Source organism: Peromyscus maniculatus, chromosome 8 (assembly GCF_049852395.1).
Source record: "Peromyscus maniculatus bairdii isolate BWxNUB_F1_BW_parent chromosome 8, HU_Pman_BW_mat_3.1, whole genome shotgun sequence".
Classification (NCBI taxonomy): Eukaryota; Metazoa; Chordata; class Mammalia; order Rodentia; family Cricetidae; genus Peromyscus; species Peromyscus maniculatus.
In genome coordinates, this window is record NC_134859.1 from 11,837,790 (window position 1) to 11,857,810 (window position 20,021).

At 42.9% G+C, this 20,021-nt stretch overlaps 1 protein-coding gene across 1 annotated transcript; it reads right to left on the minus strand.

The window, feature by feature from the left end:
• Positions 1 to 3,024: 3,024 nt before the first annotated feature.
• LOC102916488 (olfactory receptor 1f45-like) lies at positions 3,025 to 6,993 on the minus strand. Its single transcript, XM_076577499.1, has 2 exons — positions 6,052 to 6,993; positions 3,025 to 3,300 (listed from the first exon to the last, which is right to left on the minus strand). Exons 1-2 carry the CDS (start codon positions 6,984 to 6,986, stop codon positions 3,099 to 3,101), a joined length of 1,137 nt encoding a protein of 378 aa, XP_076433614.1. The 5' UTR covers positions 6,987 to 6,993; the 3' UTR covers positions 3,025 to 3,098.
• Between the last annotated feature and the right edge of the window lie 13,028 nt (positions 6,994 to 20,021).

The window sequence follows — 20,021 nt, forward strand, 5'->3', positions numbered from 1 at the left end:
ATCACTGGTCATTAATATCCATCAATATCAATGGTCTCAACTCACCTATAAAAAGACACAGGCTAACAGAATGGATAAGAAAACAGGACCCATCCATCTGCTGCATACAAGAAACACACCTTAACTTCAAAAACAGACACTACCCCCGAGTAAAGGGCTGGGAAAAGGCTTTCCAAGCAAATGGACCTAAGAAACAAGCTGGTGTAGCTATCCTAATATCTAATAAAATAGACTTCAAACTAAAATCAATCAAAAGAAATCAGGATGGACATTACATATTTATCACGGGAAAAATCCATCAAGATGAAGTCTCGATTCTAAACATTTATGCTCCAAATACAAAAACACCCACATTCATAAAAGAAAGACGACTAAAGTTTAAAACGCACATCAAACCCCACACATTAGTAGTGGGAGATTTTAACACACGACTCTCACCAAAAGACACATCTACCAGACTGAAACTTAACAAACAAATAAAGGACTTAACAGATGCTATGACTCAAATGGACCTAATAGATATCTACAGAACATTCCATCCTAACACTGAAAGACCCCCGAAGGTAGTCTTCCCTCTGGAGAGACCCTCGCCCAGAGATCACACCGAGACCATAAGTCAGATGCAAACAGCAAGAGGCTTTATTCAGGAACACGGGTACCCGGGGCAACACAGTCCCTCAAGAGGCTCAAGAGACTGGCGCGCCGACCGGCTGGAGTGGAGGGTTTTTATAGGGTCGGGCAGCAGGAGCACGAGAAGCATGGTTTACAGGGTTCTGATTGGACGATTCAAATGAGGCCAGGTTCAAACCCAGGACAGTTCGTGGTTTTTCCCCGAGCTCGACACGCCTGCTGACTTGGTTACAAGTTGTTTTTCTGACCTTTAGTACCCTGTTCTGGGGCGAGGTGGCCGACCGTAGATACCCTGTTTGTTCCTGTGCCCATGTTCTCTAACTGAACTTTCCCCGTACTTTTCAGGCCTTGCTCAAAATGTCGTTAGGCTAAGCAAGTATGCTGGGGTCTTTCAACACAAAAGAATATACCTTCTTCTCAGCACCCCATGGAACCTTCTCAAAAATTGACCACATGCTTGGACACAAAACAAATTTCAACAGATAAAAAAAAATGGAATAACCTCCTGTATCTTATCAGACCACCATGCCTCAAAGTTAGACCTCAACAACTACAAAAATTATAGAAAACCCACAAACTCATGGAAACTGAATAATGTCCACTTGAAACATCAATGGGTCAAGGAAGAAATAAAGAAAGAATTAAAGATTTCCTAGAATTCAATGAAAATGAAAGTACAACATACCCAAACTTATGGGACACTGTGAAAGCAGTGCTAAGAGGAAAATTCATAGCTCTAAATGCACACATAAAGAAGATGGAGCAATCCCATACCAATGAATTAACAGCACAACTGAAAGCTCTAGAACAAAAAGAAACAAACTCACCCAGGAGAAATAGACGCCAGGAAATAATCAAATTGAGGACTGAAATCAACAAAAAAAGAAAACAAGAGAACAATACAAAAAATCAATGAAACAAAGAGTTGGTTCTTTGAAAAAATCAACAAGATAGACAAACCCCTAGCCAAATTAACCAAAAGGCAAAGAGAGAGCACCCAAATTTACAAAATCAGAAATGAAAAGGGAGACATAACAACAGACAATGAGGAAATCCAGAGAATCATCAGATCATACTTCAAAAACCTGTACTCCACAAAAATGGAAAACCAGGAAGAAATGGACAATTTTCTGGATAAATACCACATACCAAAATTAAATCAAGACCAGATAAACCATTTAAATAGACCAATAACCCCTAAAGAAATAGAAACAGTCATCAAAAGTCTCCCAACCAAAAAAAGCCCAGGACCAGATGGTTTCAGTGCAGAATTCTACCAGACTTTCAAAGAAGAACTAATACCAATACTTTTCAAAGTGTTCCACACAATAGAAACAAAAGGAACACTACCAAACTCTTTTTTATGAGGCTACAATTACCCTGATACCCAAACCACACAAAGATGCAACAAAGAAAGAGAACTACAGACCAATCTCCCTCATGAACATTGATGCAAAAATACTCAACAAAATATTGGCAAAACGAATCCAAGAATACATCAAAACAATCATCCATCACGACCAAGTAGGATTCATCCCAGGGATGCAAGGATGGTTCAACATACGAAAATCAGTCAATGTAATACACCATATAAACAAACTGAAAAAAAAACCACATGATCATCTCCTTAGATGCTGAAAAAGCCTTTGACAAAATCCAACACCCCTTCATGATAAAGGTCTTAGAAAGATCAGGAATACAAGGAACATTTCTAAACATAATAAAAGCAATTTATAGCAAGCCAACAGCAAGCATCAAATTAAATGGAGAGAAACTCAAAGCGATACCACTAACTTCAGGAAAAAGACAAAGCTGTCCTCTCTCCCCTTATTTATTCAATATAGTACTAGAAGTTCTAGCTAGAGCAATAAGACAACAAAAGGAGATCAAAGGGATACAAATTGGCAAGGAAGAAGTCAAACTTTCACTATTTGTAGATGATATGATAGTATACATAAGTGACCCCAAAAACTCTACCAGGGAACTCCTACAGCTGATAAACTCCTTCAGTAAAGTGGCAGGATATAAGATCAACTCAAAAAAGTCAGTAGCCCTCCTATACACAAATGATAAAAGGGATGAGAAAGAAGTCAGAGAAACATCACCCTTTACAATAGCCACAAATAGTATAAAATACCTTGGGATAACACTAACTAAACAAGTGAAGGACCTTTTTGACAAGAACTTTAAATCTCTAAAGAAAGAAATTGAAGAAGATATCAGAAAATGGAAGGATCTCCCATGCTCATGGATAGGTAGAATTAACATAGTAAAAATGGCAATCTTACCAAAAGCAATCTACAGATTCAATGCAATCCCCATCAAAATCCCAACACAATTATTCACAGACTTGGAAAGAAAAATACTCAACTTCATATGTGGAAAAACAAAAGACCCAGGATAGCTAAAAGAATCCTATACGATAAAGCAACCCTTGGAGGCATCACCATCCCTGACCTCAAACTCTACTATAGAGCTATAGTAATAAAAACAGCTTGGTACTGGTATAAAAACCGACATACGGACCAATGGAATCGAATTGAAGACCCTGACATTAATCCATGCACATATGAACACCTGGTTTTTGACAAAGGAGCCAAAACTATACAATGGAAAAAAGAAAGTATCTTCAACAAATGGTGCTGGCATAACTGGATGTCAATATGTAAAAGATTACAAATAGATCCATATCTGTCACCATGCACAAAACTCAAGTCCAAGTGGATCCAAGACCTCAACATAAATCCAGTTACACTAAACTTAATAGAAAAGAAAGTAGGAGGCACTCTTGAATGCATTAGCACTGGAGACCATTTCCTAAATAAAACACCAACAGCACAGATCCTGAGCACAACAATTAATAAATGAGATCTCTCAAAATTGAGAAGCTTTTGCAGGGCAAAAGATACAGTCAATAAGACAAAAAGACAGCCAACAGAATGGGAATAGATCTTCACCAACCCCACATCTGACAGAGGATTGATCTCCACAATATATAAAGAACTCAACAAACCAGACATCAAAATACTGAACAGTCCAATTAAAAAATGGGCTAAAGAGCTAAACAGAGAATTCACAAAACAAGAATCACAAATGGCTGAAAGACATTTAAAGAAATGCTCAATGTCCTTAATCATCAGAGAAATGCAAATCAAAACAACTCTGAGACACCATCTTACACCTGTCAGAATGGCTACGATCAAAAACACCAATGACAGTCAATGTTGGAGAGGATGTGGAGCAAAGGGAACACTCCTCCACTGTTGGTGGGAATGTAAACTTGTACAACCACTGTGGAAATCAGTATGGCGGTTTCTCAGAAAATTAGGAATCGAACTACCCTAAGACCCAGACATCCCACTCTTGGGCATATACCCAAGGAATGCTGATTCATACCATAAAGATACATGCTCAGCTATGTTCATAGCAGCACTATTTGTAATAGCCAGAACCTGGAAACAGCCTGTCAACGGAAGAATGGATGAAAAAAATGTGGTATGTATACACAATGGAGTACTACTCAGCAGAGAAAAACAATGAAAGCCTGAAATTTGCAGGCAAATGGATGGAACTAGAAAAAATCATCCTGAGTGAGGTAACCCAAACCCAGAAAGACAGCCATGGTATGTACTCACTCATAAGTGGATTCTAGATATAAAATAAAGAACAATCAGACCACAACCCATAGAACCATGGAGGCTATATATATAGCATGGAGGTCCCTAGGACGACTCTGGCTTAAATAAATTTCAGTTTTACTCAATTATTGAAAAAAATAGCCAAATGAATGGAAACACATGAACTATGAACCAAAGGCTGAGGGGCCCCCAGCTGGATCAGGCCCTCTGAGTAGGTGAGACAGTTGATTGGCTTGATCAGTTTGGGAGGCAACTAGGCAGTGGGACCAAGTCCTGTGCTCACTGCATGAGTTGGCTGTTTGAAACCTGGAACTTATGCAGGGACACTTGGCTCAGTCTGGGAGGAAGGGACTGGACCTGCCTGGACTGAGTCTACCAGGTTGATCGCAGTCCTCGGGGGAGGACGTGTCCTGGAGGAGGTGGGAATGGGGGGTAGACTGGGGGTAAGGGGAGAGGGTGGGAGGGGTAGAATAGGGGAACCCGTGGCTGATATGTAGAACTGAATGGTATTGTAAAATAAAATAAAATAATTTAAAAATAAAAATAAAAAGATAAAAACCAAATGAATTAAAATATTGATTACAATTAAAAAATAGAAATCTTAACAATAAAAATACACAAGATCAACCAAACCAAATTATACGCCTCAACCAAATAAGTTTTGTGATGTGATGAAAGCTGAAAGCTAAGATATAAATGTTTAACTAAGAGAAAGTTCCAGGACACTCAGGCTACACAGAGAGACTCGGTCTTAAAAAAAAAAAAAAAAGTGGCTCCGAGCAAACCGAGCAACACTGACAAACGGAACAGAGAAAGGAGAGAGGGCAGAGTCGACTGAGCCGTCTGGACACTGGGTTGTAGAAGGCATAGCTCATTTTTATTGATTGACCTATTTCCTGCCCCATGTTGTATGCTACATAAGCTCGGAAAAAAGAATAACACAGGAAGCCCCAGGGGATGCAGAATTGGGGGTTCCTGGTACTCCAAATGAACCCTAACTTCTCAACCCACCTAGTCAGATCTTCCCCTGATGTGGGCACAGGCAAGGTCTCTGCTGTGAGAGAGAATGAACAGCTGTGCTGTCCCAGAGGTGGCCTGACACTCCCATCTGGATCCTGGCACTCTGCTAAGGGACAAAGAGAATTACATGGACCATCAGCAGCAAATACAGCCTCTGATACATTGATAGCACAAGACACAAAAGACCATGTTGTGACTACATCTTAACACAAGCACAAGGATCACCCACTCCCAACAAAAACAACTGCACCCATTGCCCTGGGATGGAAAACTCACATGGCTGTCACTCCATGACCAACCAGAGCCCAGTCTCCTAGGTAAGAGGCATGAAGATAGCCATTCAGAATCATCCCAACTCAGAAAGTACATCCCATCTGAGACAGGAATCAATTCCCAATTCCAACCACACCCAACACAGGCTCTGGCTTATCATTAGTCCCTTTCCAGTGCTGTCCCATTGAGACTCCTCCCCATTCCCCATGGCTGTGATCTCTTATAGTGAGAGGAAAAGTACAGGTGTGTTCATGGTGGATTTTGCCAAGGCATTGACAAGACAATCTGAATAAAGACATTAGTTAGAGTTTTTATCATTATTTTACCTAAGGAATTGTAACCTGGGTCTTGTATCCAGGATGGATAGTACATACTTTTTGTATAAAAGACAAGTGCTGTTTCAGATAATTGATAAAAACACAAAGGATTTTTGGACATTAGTTCCCTCTGTGATATTCACAGCCTTTAACATTTCTGAATAGATAAATATTTCATGGTAAGCACTTTCCTTAAAGCTCCTTTCATGTCCTTGTTTCTCAGGCTGTAGATGAAAGGGTTCAGCATGGGGGTCACCACTGTGTACATCATGGCAGCTGCCATGTCACTCCCAGCTGAATGTGAGGAGGAGGAGGAGAAAGGATTGAAATACAGGGATATGATGGTGCCATAGAAGAGGCCGACCACAGCCAGGTGGGAGCTGCAGGTGGAGAAGGCTTTCCATCTTCCCCTCGTGGATGAGACTCTCAGGAGAGCACAAGCAATAAGGACATAAGACACAAGGATGCAAACAAATGGGGTGATCATTAACAGCCCTGCAACATAGAGAATCATCAGCTTATTGAGGTGTGTGTCTGAGCAGGAGAGTTTCAGGAGGGGAGGCGTGTCACAGAAAAAGTGGGGGATGATGTTGTCTGCACAGAATGAGAGTCTAGCCATGAGCAGGGTGTGCAACAGAGCATTCAGGCTGGATACCACCCATGACCCGACCACAAGGAGGACACAGAGCTGATGGGTCATCTTTGTTGTGTAGTGTAAGGGGTGGCATATGGCCACATACCGGTCATAGGCCATCACAGCCAGCAGGAAATTGTCCATGTCAGCAAACACACAAAGAAAGTACAGCTGTGTGAGACACCCAGAGAAGGAAATGGCCTGATTCCTGAGTACATGAATGGCCAGCACCTTGGGGACAGTGGTGGATGAGAAGCAGACATCCACAAAGGACAGGTTGCTGAGGAAGAAGTACATGGGGGTGTGCAGGCGGGAGTCTGTGCCGATGGCCAGGATGATGAGCAGGTTTCCCAGGACAGTGGCCAGGTACATGATGAGGAAGAGCAGGAAGAGGAGCTGCTGCTGCTGCTGGGGCTGCCTGGAGAGTCCCAGGAGGAGGAACTCGGAGACGCTGGACTGGTTGCTGCCTCTCATGGTCTGAGCCCAGCTACAGAGAAGAGAGGCAGAAATGTTGGAGCTAAAGGGTTTGAGTGCAAGAAATCATACTACAGACACTGTCATGTAAAAAAAAAAAACATAATTAAACAAAAACCCTGCATTAGAGCTGGAGAGATGTTTTAACTATTATAATGCCTGGCTGGTCTTCCAGAGGACCCAGATTCCCAGCACCCACAGGGTGGACAGCAATAGTGTATAACACTTTCCCAGGTGATCTAGAGACTTCCTCTGGCATCTCTGGGCGCTGCGTTTTTGCTATACATACACTCAGAAAAATGCACACAGACATTACACACACACACACATACACACACACACACACACACACACACACACACACACACACACACACACACATATATTTAAAAAGAAAACCTCAGTTAGATTTGCTGACTCAGGATCAACTGAATCACACTGTCAGCTTCCAACACCCTGTCCTAGATTAATCTGGTCCACCAGATTCACCCTTGTGCAGATTAAATATAACATAAAAACATACATGCATGGGCTGCATGACATTTCAGTGTGTTAAAGTGTTTACTGAACAAACATGACAACCTGAGTTTGACCCCAAAACCCTTTTAAAGGTGGAAGGAGAGTACCAGCTCCGCAGTTATCCCTTGACCTCCACATGTGCATGGGGCATATGCACCACCCACACTTACCCACAATAATGCATGTTTTCTCTTAATGCATGCACAGATGGCCCTTCCCTGAAATCATGTACATCCCTGTTAACTTCCCCAGTCCTTAGCAGCTCATAGGAAAAAGAAAATAGCAAGGGTCAGAGAGAAATGAAGACACTTATCCCTAGCCTGATGTCCTGTGTCCAAGCACCCTGGATTCTCATGGTAGAAGGAGCAGAAGAACTCCCCTTAAAGGTATCCTCTGAAGCCAGGCGGTGGTGGCACATGCCTTTAATCCCAGCACTCAGGAGGCAGAGCCAGGCGGATCTGTGAGTTTGAGGCCAGCCTGGGCTACAGAGTGAGTTCCAGGAAAGGTGTAAAGCTACACAGAGAAACCCTGTCTGGAAAAACCAAAAAAAAAGGTATCCTCTGAACTCCACATATACTGTATACACAAACACACACACACACACACACACACACACACACACACACACACACACACACACACCACACCACATCACATCACAATAAGTGTAATGAACTTCCAAAACACAAAATGAGAAATACCTAGTTACTATTGTGTTCAACTCTAATTTAGCCTCATGGACTCAACACAGAGGAGTGAGCCTCATTTTCTAGTAAAGAAATTGGCATCAGCTCTGATATTACAGTACCTGACAATTCAGTGCTGTAACTGGCCCATGTTCACTGCTTGGACTTGCTGGGCAATGGTGTTCTTATTCTAAAGGTGGGAAAGTGTCAGAATCCAGGGAGGGTTCTGAGCAAATGAAAAGTGGGTGATCACCATCCTAGCCTTCTGTGCAGCAAGGAGGTTTGGGGGACTCAGGTGGGTATTTCCTGCAGCATCCTTCCCACTGGGCTAGACTCCCTGAGCATCTCATTAAAGACAGGCAGACAATAATTGTCCTGCCTAGCTCCTGGTCTCTGTGGACCAACAAGAGGGAGAAGGGTAACATCTTACTCCTGGGTCAGAAGTTGGGATAAAGCAGTCTTGGTGGAGACAAGTCCCAGAGGAAATTCCCTGAGTACTTCTTTATCTCAGCGCCCTAAGCCTGTAGGTTTGCAGTTAGTCCAGATTCTCTTTGTTTCAGCAGAAATACTGGAGGTATTACAGCTCAGTTTAGTGAATGTTCTTCTTTCTTTCCTACCTGGCCATTTACTACACAAGACTTAAGGCACATTTCCAGATGGGAAGATGGGAGATGAGACTGGAATAGATGGAATTAGAACCGAAGCTGACCCGAAAAGAATTTGATGGAAAATACAGGGAAAGGGGGGAAAGATGGAAGAGTATGGAACCAGCCATGACTGAGAAACTCCATGCACCAAGAGTCGACCCTCTTTGCTGTCTTCACGACACACAAAGGATCACCCATGTCTGTAAATCTATAGATTCTTAAGAGTGTGTCTCCACCAGCCCCACCTAAGCGCTACCTCATGACTGGACTCAGAAATCTCCTGAATGCTGTGTTTAAAGGCATGAGCCACCATTCGAAGCCTGTTTATGTTTTCTGAGACATCACACAGTAACCACCAAGGCTGGCCTGGATTTATGTGTCAGCTTTTGTTATTTCCTTCCTTATTTCCTTCCTTCCTTCCTTCCCCCTCCATCCCTCCCTTCTTTTTTTCCTTTCTTCCTTCCTTCCTTCCTTCCTTTCCCTCCCTCCCTCCCTCCCTCCCTCCCTCCCTCCCTCCCTCCCTCCCTCCCTCCCTCCCTCCCTTCTTTCTTTCTTTCTTTCTTTCTTTCTTTCTTTCTTTCTTTCTTTGTTTTTTTGAAACAGAGTTTCTCTGTTTAACAACCTTGACTGTCCTGGAACTCACTCTGTAGCCCAGGCTGACCTTGAACTCACAGAGATCTGCCTGCCTCTGCCTCCCTAGTGCTGGGATTATAGGTATGGGCCACCACCACCCAGCTATTGCCTCATTTTCTACAAGAAGGCTGTTGAACACAGTTAGCAAAGTCATAAGTGGTTATTCATACATCTCTAAGTCAGTTTCTGCTAACCTGAATAGACTTTTATAACCTTAGGAATTTGTAAACCCTAATCAAACATACTTTATCAAACATATGTGGTTTCTTATCTAAAATTTATTTGAAACTTGGTGTTGAACAGTTACCAAGGACAGAAGTAATTATATGTATATCTCTAAATTAGATTTTGTTAATCTAAGTAGACTTTTATAACCTTAGGAGTTCATCACACAAAGATTCATGCTAGGGCTGGAGAGACAGCTCAGTGGTTGAGTGGCTGTTCTTCCAGAGGACTCTGGTTCAATTCCAGCACTCACATGGCAGCTCACAACTGTCTGTAGCTCCAGTTCCAGGGGATCTGACACACTCACACAGACATACATGCAGGCAAAACATCAATATACATAAAATTTAAAAAATTAATTATGGTGATATTTTATTTGCACTGAAATGTGATTTTATTTGTATGTTAATAAATGAAGTTGCCTGAGGGTCAGAGCTAATAGGAAGCCATAGCAGAAGCTGGGCAGTGGTGGTGCACACTTTTAATCCCAGCTCTTGGGAGGCAGAGCTAGGCCTGTGTGTTCAAGGATACAGCCAGCATGGAGACACACACCTTTAATCTCAATACCAACCTTAGAAGAACTGCAGATCTGTACAGACTGGCAGTGACGAGGAGGTCATGTGGTTGGGTTTACAACCAATGAGAAGGCAGAACAGAAAGTCAATAAAAGGACAGACACAGGAAGTAGGTCTCTTTCTGAGGGGAAGGATGACAGTGGCAGCTAAGGGTAAAAAAGGCGGTTTTAAGTCTCAGCTCTCAGCTACTGCTCTGACCTCTTGGGCTTTTAACTCTGCAATTGGCTCTGTGTTTCTTATTTAATAAGACTGTTCATCTACAATTAATAGCAGTCCAAAATATTTTGGAGATCTGCTATTGTTCCCTTAGTCTAAAGAGGACATACAGTGATAAACTGAGGCCTCATTGGACTAAGAAACTTTATGACTGCTACCTTAGTTGGTTTATATCATGTAGCCATCTTACTCATGATGGTGGTGAAGTTGCAATGCATGTACTTCTTAAATCTCACTAAAGATGGCTGCCAGTCACATGATTCTTCTATCCTAATGAGGTCATCAGTCAACATGGAGGCAAGTCACATGGTTGCTATTTAAAAACAGCTATTCTCCTAAATAAGGGTTGAATTTGTTACATATACAGTGAGTAGATCTATTTTTTAAATAAGAGTTGAATCATATATAGCAAATTAAGCTTCACTCTTTTGTTACATGTTTTATTTTGTTTTGGTTTTTTGATTTTGTTTTTTTGAGACAGGGTTTCTCTGTGTAGTTTTGGTGCCTGTTTGGGTCTCACTCTGTAGACCAGGCTAGCCTTGAATTCTGCCTGCCAGAGATCTGCCTGGCTCTGCGTCCAGAGTGCTGGGATTAAAAGCATGCGCCGCCACAACACCCAGCCTTGTTTTGTTTTGATTTGGTTTTCGGTTTCACTGTTACAAGTTTTAAGCTAACTTTTTGTTTCAGATTTTATAGATTGTTTAATCACATCCAAGGAATTTTCAAATCCTGAGCTAAGTGTTTACAAAACAGTTTTTAAGAATTTCTAAGAGCAGGGCACAGAGAAATCATAAAGATAAAGATTTTTAGTCGGGCAGTGGTGGCCCATGCCTTTAATCCCAGCACTCAGGAGGGAGAAGCAGGCGCATCTTTGTGAGTTCCAGACCAGCTTGGGCTACCAAAAAATGACACGGAGACATATTATTAACTATGAAATGTTGACCTTTGCTTAGGCTTGTCCCATTAGCTCTTATAATGTAAATTAACCTATAACTTTTAATCTATGTTCTCTTACATGGCTGGGTTTCCTTTACTCTGTACTGCCGCCCATCCTGCTTCCTCCACATCAGGCTGGCAACTCCTCCTTTCTTCCTCCTGGAGCTCTCTATCCCCAGATGTCCCCCCTGTCCTCTTCCTGCCTAGCTGTTGGCCATTCAGATCTCTACTGAACCAATCAGTGACACATCTTCACACAGTGTAAAGGAATATTCCACAACAAGAGACTTCTGGGAGTGTAGAGCAGAGAAAGGTTAGATGTACAAGAATTTGGATCACTTGTTTGTGCAGTGGTGGAGGTGGTTAGGATTTGGGAGAATTTGAAAAGCTAGTGTGCCATCTTCAGCCACTGAGCTGGACTGAGGACCTCTGCCCCAGCACAGGGAGGCCTTAGTGAGGAGACAAGGAAGGCTCACAGGCAGGAGCTCCATCTGAGGGAGGCTCTATACCCAACACTGCTTGCAGATGAAGCTCCCAGACAGGAACTAGGTTACATCCAATTGAGTTATTGGCCATGGAAATCTCCAACCAACCTGGGCTGTTACCAAGACAATAGGTTGCTCTCCACAAATGGACAGTAAGGCCCTATTGCTCAAGACAACACCCACACAACTCACTGAACATGGAGAGGTTGAGCTGGTGCCTACATAGAATTTCACCCCTCTTTTCTAGTGTCTTTGGTGAGGGAAGGTACTCTGCAGGCTACCAAAAGAAAAACATAAACACCAACTCAGCCACACAACCTTTGCTCTACAATGCTTTCCTGCATGCAAAATATGCTAAGGCAATGGAGGCACCAAGCTTGTGGGAGTAACCAACCAATGTCTGATTTGACTTAAGGCCCACTCCATGAGGTGGAACCCATACCCAACACTGCTTGCATGACCAAGAATCAGAGACTAGATAGCCCAGAGACCTAGGGTAAAACCAAATATTAGTGGGCTTAAAAAAAAAAAGTAGTGATAAAATGACTCTTAATGATATTCTGCTGTACTCAGAGATCAGTGAATAAGGATTCAGCCATCATCAGAGAAGCTTCCTCCTGAAGAAGATGGGAACAAATACAGAGACCCACAGCCAGACATGATGCAAAGAGAGACCTTGGAACATACAAATCTAACTGGGATGTCTCCATCAATTCCCTCCCCTCAGAGCTCAAGGAACCTGGAGAAGAAGGAGGCAGAAAGAGTGTAAGAGCCAGAGGGGATGGAGGACACCAGAACAAGACCCTCTGAATCAACTAAGCAAAGTTCATATGAACTCAGAGAGACTGAAGCAGCGTGCACAGGGCCTGCACAGGTTGAATATCAGATATCCCACACATTAGATATTTACATTACAACTCATAACAGTAGCAAAATTACAGATATGGAAGCAGCAAAGAAAATCATTTTATGGCTGGAGTGTCATCACAATATTAGGAACTGTATTAAAGGCTGCAACATTAGGAAGGTTCAGAACCACTGGTCTACAGCTCACAGGTGTGCTGTTAAGTTACTAAATATAAGATTTCTCTAGTTTTGTTGTGTTTTTTTTATGTAGGGGCTTAGTGCTATGAACTTGCCTCTTAGAACCATTTTCATTGTGTCCCATAAGTTTGAGAATGTTGTGAATTCACTTTCATTCAATTTTAGAAAGTCTTTAATTTCCTCTCAGTTTCTGCCTTGTCCCATTTTTGCATTCAGTAGACAATTGCTCAGTTTCCATTAGTTTGCAAGCTTTATGTTGTTGTGGATATCCAGCTTTAACCCATGGTGGTCTGATAGGATTCAGGGGGTTATTTCAATTTTCTTGTGTCTTTTGAGACCTGCTTTGTGTCCAAGTATGTTGTCAGTTTTGGAGAGTTGCAGAAGGTGCAGAAAAGAAGGTATAATCTTTTGTGTTTGGGTGAAACATTCTGTAAATATCTGTTAGGTCCACCTCCAGCAGAAGGTGTGCTTCAGATTAAAAGTGTGTCTTCCAGCCTCAAGATCCAGATCATAAGTATGCCCTCCATTTCTGTATTATAGTTCATTCCAGATATAGTCAAGTTGACATCCAAGAACAGCCATCTTAGTCATGTTCCTTTATAAACTTGGATGCCTTTGTGTTTGGGCATAGATGTTAGGAATTAAAATGCCATCTTGGTGGATTTTTCCTTTGATGAGTATGTAATGTTCTTCCCTATTTCTTCTAATTAATTAACTAATTTGTTAGATATTTTATATTAAAATGTCTACACCAGCTTGCTTTCTAGGTCCTTTTTTTGTTTGTTTTGGGTTTTTTTTAATTAAAATTTTTAAATGTATTTTAAATTAGCATGCAGAGAAATAGGTTCCATTATGACATTTTCTTTTTCATTATTACTAAGAAATTTTCTATTTATTTTATATACCAACCACAGATTCCCCTCTCCTCCCCCCTCCACCCCCAGCCTTCTTCTCCAATCCACCCCCCCATTCCCACCTCTTCGAAGGCAAGGTCTCCTATGGGGAGTCAGCAGAGGCTGGTACATTCAATTGAGGTAGGACCCAGCCCCTCCTCCCTGGACCAAGGTAGCTTAAGGTGTCCCACCATAGGCCCTGGGCTCTAAAAAGCCTGCTCATGCACCAGGACCAGATTTTGATCCCTCTGCCTAGGAGCCCCCTAAACAATTTAAGCTAAGCAACTGTCTTGCCTAACCAGAGGACCTAGTCCAGTACTTTGGTATCTTTTTCTAATCTTTGACTCTGAGGTAATGTCGATCCTTGATGTTAATGTGTGTTTCTTAGATGCAACAGGTTGAATTCTGTTTCCATATCTATTGTTGTTGTTGGTGGTGATGGTGGTGGTGGTGGTGGTGGTGGTGAGTGTGTGTGTGTGTGTGTGTGTGTGTGTGTGTGTGTGTGTGTGTTTCTCTTCTTTTGGTTTTGCTGGTCTGAGATTGTTTATTTCCTGTGTGTGCATGGTTGTAGTTAATTTCCTTAGTTGCAGTTTCCCTTCTAGTACCTTCTGTAGGGCTGGATTTGTGGACAAATATTGCTTGAGTTTGGATTTATCATGAAATGTCTTATTTTCTCCATCTATGGTGACTGACAACTTTGCTGGGTATAGTAGTCTGGCCTAGCATCCATGGTCTCCTAGAGTCTGCTGTATCCTTGACCACACAGAGATCTACCTAGCTCTTCTACCAAGTGCTGGGATTAAAGGTGTGCGCCACGAACGCCCAGCTCTGCTATGGCTTGTTATTAGCTCTGACCCCCAAGCAACTTTATTTATTAACATACAATTAAAATCACATTTCAGTACAAATAAAATACCACCATAGGGTGTGCCGGTGGGAGTCTGTGCTGATGGCCAGGATGATGAGCAGGTTTCCCAGGACAGTGGCCAGGTACATGATGAGGAAGAGCAAGAAGAGGAGCTGCTGCTGCTGCTGCTGGGGCTGCCTGGAGAGTCCCAGGAGGAGGAACTCAGAGATGCTGCACTGGTTGCTGCCTCTCATGGTCTGAGCTCAGCTACAGAGAAGGGCCATAGAGGTGAGAAGTGAGGGATTCTGTCACTACAGCCATTGTCTTAGTCAGGGTTAGTAATGCTACGATGAAACACTGTGACCAAAACCAAGTTGGGAGTAAAGGGTTTATTTTGCTTACACTTCCAGATTGTTGTTCATCATCAAAGGAAGTCAAGACAGCAACTCAAAGACAAAACCTGGAGGCAGAGGCCATGGAGGAGTGCTGCTTACTGGTTTGCTCTCATGGCTTACCCAGCCTTCTTTCTTATAGATCCCAGGACCATTAACTTAGGGACAGCACCACCCATATGCACCCATAATGGGATGTGCTCTCCCCCGTCACTCACTAAGAAAATACCCTATGGGGTTGCCTACAACCGGATCTTATGGAAGTACGGTTTTTTTGGTTTTGTTGTTGTTGTTTGGTTTGTTTTTGTTTTCTTGAAACAGGGTTTCTCTAAGTAGCTCAGTCTGTCCTGGAACTATCTTTGTAGACCAGGCTGGCCTCAAATTCAGAGTCTTACCTGCCTCTGCCTCCTGAGTGCAGGGATTAAAGGTATGTGCCACCACCGCCCGGCTGGGGGCATTTTCTTAATTGAGGTTCTCTTCTCTTAAATGACTTTAATTTGTGACAAGTTGACATAAAACTCTCCAGCAAAGCCCTGGTAAAGAAAATCTGCATTAGAGTTGCTGAATCAGGATCTACATGCAGTAGTTACTCTCCCAACTTCCCATGCCCAATCCTAGAAGATGCTAATCATACTGCACTTGTCTTTCAAATTTAATAAATAAAAACAAAACCACGGGAAGCTGAAGAGATGGTTCAGAGGTTGAGAGCACTGGCTGCCCTCCCAGAGAACCCGGGCTCGATTCTCAGCACCCATTCACGGCTGTCTGTAACTCCAGTTCTAGAGAGTACAACCTCCTCTTCTGGCCTCTGTGGGCACCAGCCACCAACGTGGTCCACAGACATCCATTCAAGCAAAACACTCATACATGTAAAAATAAAAATTAACTCTTAAATAAAAATAAATAAGTAAATAAAACCATGTATGCACACAGAGACCACCCCTGAAACCATGCTGGTCTCTGTTAACCTCCCCAGTCTTTCTCCGGCTCCTTTCGGAGCTCACAGGATCAACAGTGGATCACTGTGTTGATCTCAAGCCCCACCTGCCCTTTCTGCCTCATATGGAAGAATGAACATCACTTGTTGGTGATCTCTACTGCTATGCTAGTACATAAACAGTGTTTACTACCTTGGAGTTTCTGGGTAATGGTGTTCTTTATTCTAAAGATGAAAAAGGATCAGACCCTGGGAGAGTTCTGAGCCAGTGAAGAGTACACCTGTCCTGTCCCTCTGTGCAGCAGCCGGGTATTTACAGCAGCATCCATTCCCACTGAGTCTAGACTCCCCGAGCAGCTCGTTAAAGACTGGCAGACCGTAAGTGTTCCACCTGTTTCCTGGTCCCTGTGAACCAACAATGATGATAAAGCATGGCATCCCACTCCTGGGTCAAAACTTGGAAATGCAGCAATCTGGGTGGAGTCAAGGACCAGAGGAAAGCCTGAGAACTTCTTTAATTAGAGAGCTAAGCCTGTAGCTTTGAAGAATTGGTCCAGGTTCTTCTTACTCTTAGCACTGAAACTAGGGGTGTCGCACAACCTGAGTGACATTTGGTCATTTTCTCCATAGGGTTTATGGTGCATTTGCTGATAGAAAGTGCTAAGAGCATGGAAGGGAGTGAGCAGCATTACAGAGTCGGGGCTGGTCCCTTAAAGCAGTTGATGTAAAGTGCAAGGAGGAAGGAGAGATGGAGGAGGATCTAGCCTGCATGACCGAGGAACTCCATGCCAGACAGCGGACCTGTGGGATGTCTTTCTGGCTCACAATGGATCACCCACCTCCACAGATGTCCCCCAAATGAATACACCATTATTAATGTGTCTTCAGTATTCAGTTATACTGTATGCCCTCCTCACCAGTGTGTCAGAGCCATTATCACAAGCTATTGAAGCTGCAGGATTATGCAGTGAGAAATTCAGCTGTCATAAAAAGGCCAACCCACCAGAGCCAAGGGTTCTGATGGAATATTTAGACCAAGAATGCAAGGTGTATTGGAATTATTGCCTTTTGAGTGAATTGGCTGTTTCTGGTTGTAGATTTCTGTGCAATTAATTACAGCTATGATATCTCCCCATTACCACACATCTTCATGTAATGTGTATATGTAATCTCATGATTACATCTCAATCTTATGGGCATACACATATCCGTGGATGGTCAGAAAGATGACCTCTCTTTAAGCTGTACAGTTTTGATATAGAGAAAATATACTAGGACATGCTTTGTAACTACATCTATTGTCCCATGAGACTGTAGACACTTAAAAGCCTGCCTTGTTCCTTTCAGTCAGACTAACAAAAATAACAATCTCACCTCATTCTAACACAAACTGCACACATTGAGCTCACATTTACCTTAGAGCAAGTTCAAACTAGACTAAAAGTCTTTGTAAATAGATCCTAAGTTTAAAACTTTACAGTTATGCGCAAGGTCAGAGTCACAGGTGTCTACCAAGATCCCTAACACACAGCACCTAAGAAAAGCATGCTGAGTCTTCACTTACCAAGTCTGCTGACAACAGACCTATGTCTCAAAGTTTGTCTCATTTGGGCACCGTGGCCCTCCCTCTTACTCCTGAAACCTTGAAAATGTGTGTAGCCATGGTAAATGGCTGGGCTGTTTATCGCTCACCCTGGGAATGTACTTTTGATGGATGAGAGGCGACACTTGCAACTTTTCCTATTGCTCTTTCACAGCCTCCTGTGAAAGAAGAATCATTAGGCAGGAAGATGAGAACAGAGAATTAGAGCTAGGAAATTATAGACAATGAAGCCAAGAAAATGAGGAGAATAAAGAAGCACGCACAGAAAGAGCATGATGGGAATTGGTTTAATTTTGCCCTCAGGTACTTAGTTTTTCCTGAACCCTAAAAGAAGGCAATAAGGCTGGTCCTGAAAAGGTCATTACCAGTGGGTGTGTCCGCTTGGACTTAGAAAGAACAAGGACTGGGGACTGGCAGGCTATCCTCAGTGTCCACAAACATCCAAAAGCTTGCAGTTTCCTTCTGCCTGACTCACAGAAGAACAAGCAATACCCATGGGTGAGAGCAAAGAAATGTAAACCCAGGAATAAACTGTTGGAAGACATAACAGCAGGTGCTGTAAGTCTTCATTTCTGAGTCAGCCACAAACATGAGCCTGATAATATTATTTCATCATCAAGAATATAACTCACATTCCCCTTGTCTTTCACTGGTCTCTATGCTGTTATGGGGGGCGGGGGATATCCTGATACAGTAACCCAAACTTTTCATAACTGAGAGATCTGATTGCTTTGCAGTCGTGTTTATGATTGTTCTCAGGGGTCACTAAATGCTGTCACACCAATGTGGCAACTTCAGAGTCCTCCTAAGGAGATCTTGCCATTGTCCTCTCTGCTATCATTGTGTAGAAGAAAAAAATATTTATCTATTGACAGTCAAAGTCACAAGACATAGGATAGGAGAAATGGTGGGTGGCTAAGAGTTTATGCTGGATAAGCACTGGAGGGCCCCTGTTGCAAATCACCCTCTGGAGCGATGGAAGGATCTTTCTATTGGCACTTGGAGGAGACCCGATCCGGTGTTGGTGTGGACCGGGGGTTCTGTTTATGTCTTCCCTCAGGACAATGAGGTTCCTCTTTAGATTCCTGAGCGCTGAGTCCGCCCTGTGGTGCACTCTGGGATGACAGAGACCTATTGGGCCTTCGTGAAAAACTCTCCCCTTCTGATACCAATGGGTATTGAGAGCCCAATATGGCCAGCTTTGGCAAGCATTAACATAAGCCTAGGAACTGTAGCCATGCAGTTGGATTCTCCAGAAGGTAATGTATGGTAACTGCTTTTCCAAGTGTGTTTGAGAAAGTATCAACCCAGACACCTTGGAGAGTAAGGATAACCCTGAAGGTCACTGACCTCCATTTGTTAACAGTAGCATGCCATCTAAGCTATTCATTTTCAAAATCCTCTTCAAGCTGGTGTAGTACCTACTTTTCAGGCGTGGCTCTGTGCAACATTTATTGGCCTCCTGAAATTCACTTAGCCCCATTTAAATTTAAGATACCTTAAAATTTATGAGCCTAAATGTAGCCATTATAAGACCATTAGTTATGCTCCTTGTGAGCTGCCTGTTTTTCTTTATGGTTCTTAGTTGTTCTTTTGCAGAGCTGCCAGCCTAAGTCGTGCTGGAATCAAGAAAAATGGGCCTTGGCGGTTTGTGTTCCTGGAGTTGGATCCATGCCAGTGGATGCCCACACACTCCAGAAGAGAATTTGACATTGCTGCTGCTGCTGTTGCTGTTATAGCAGTGGTGGCCACTGCTGCTACTATTTCTGGGATTACCATTTCATAATTGCTTACTACAGCTAGCACAGGGGAGACCCTGGCAGCAAAAGTAGCTACTACAGTTAGTTAATCTTCCATTCTATTGGGCATGATAAATTCAATTCAGTAGTTATATACATCTCGATTGGCTTTGAAAATTATAAATTTATAAACTCAAGTTCTATTTGCTTTTGGGATACCATCTTACAAGGACTCCAATTTGCAGTAAGGCTTGTAAAGGAAGGGAATAGCTCAGTTGCCTTTAGCCTACTGGCTATGGGTGGGTTAGGATCTCTGTTGGTCTTTTCTGTGTTGAACACACAGATTGCAAGCCCAGTGCCACTTTGAGATCTTTGGCAGCAGTTAACCCTGCAGCTCACACACGATTGAGCCTGTATGATAATGAGTATTCAAAGATGGGTAATGCCTGGGGGGAGGCTCACCAACCTAAGACAGAGCACCTGTGTGGCCTGGGCAGGCATCTCCATGATGGGTAAGGTGACCTGCTGAGGTCCCACACAACCTAAGTCAGAAGTTCATTTATTAGTAAAAGGGGGACCTGTAGGGCCCTGGCCCCCATTTTGGGTAACTGTTGCCTTGCTTGCTGACCTTGACCTTGATATCCTCCCTATGCTAATT

What these genes read in the sequence shown, in the direction of transcription:
- LOC102916488 (XM_076577499.1), bottom strand. Translation starts at nt 6,986, where the DNA reads ATGAGAGGCAGCAACCAGTCCAGCGTCTCCGAGTTCCTCCTCCTGGGA. An exon ending in AGGAAAGTGCTTACCATGAA is followed by an intron (nt 3,301 to 6,051) that starts ATATTTATCTAT and finishes TATTTGTAATCT; the next exon opens with TTTACATATTGACATCCAGT.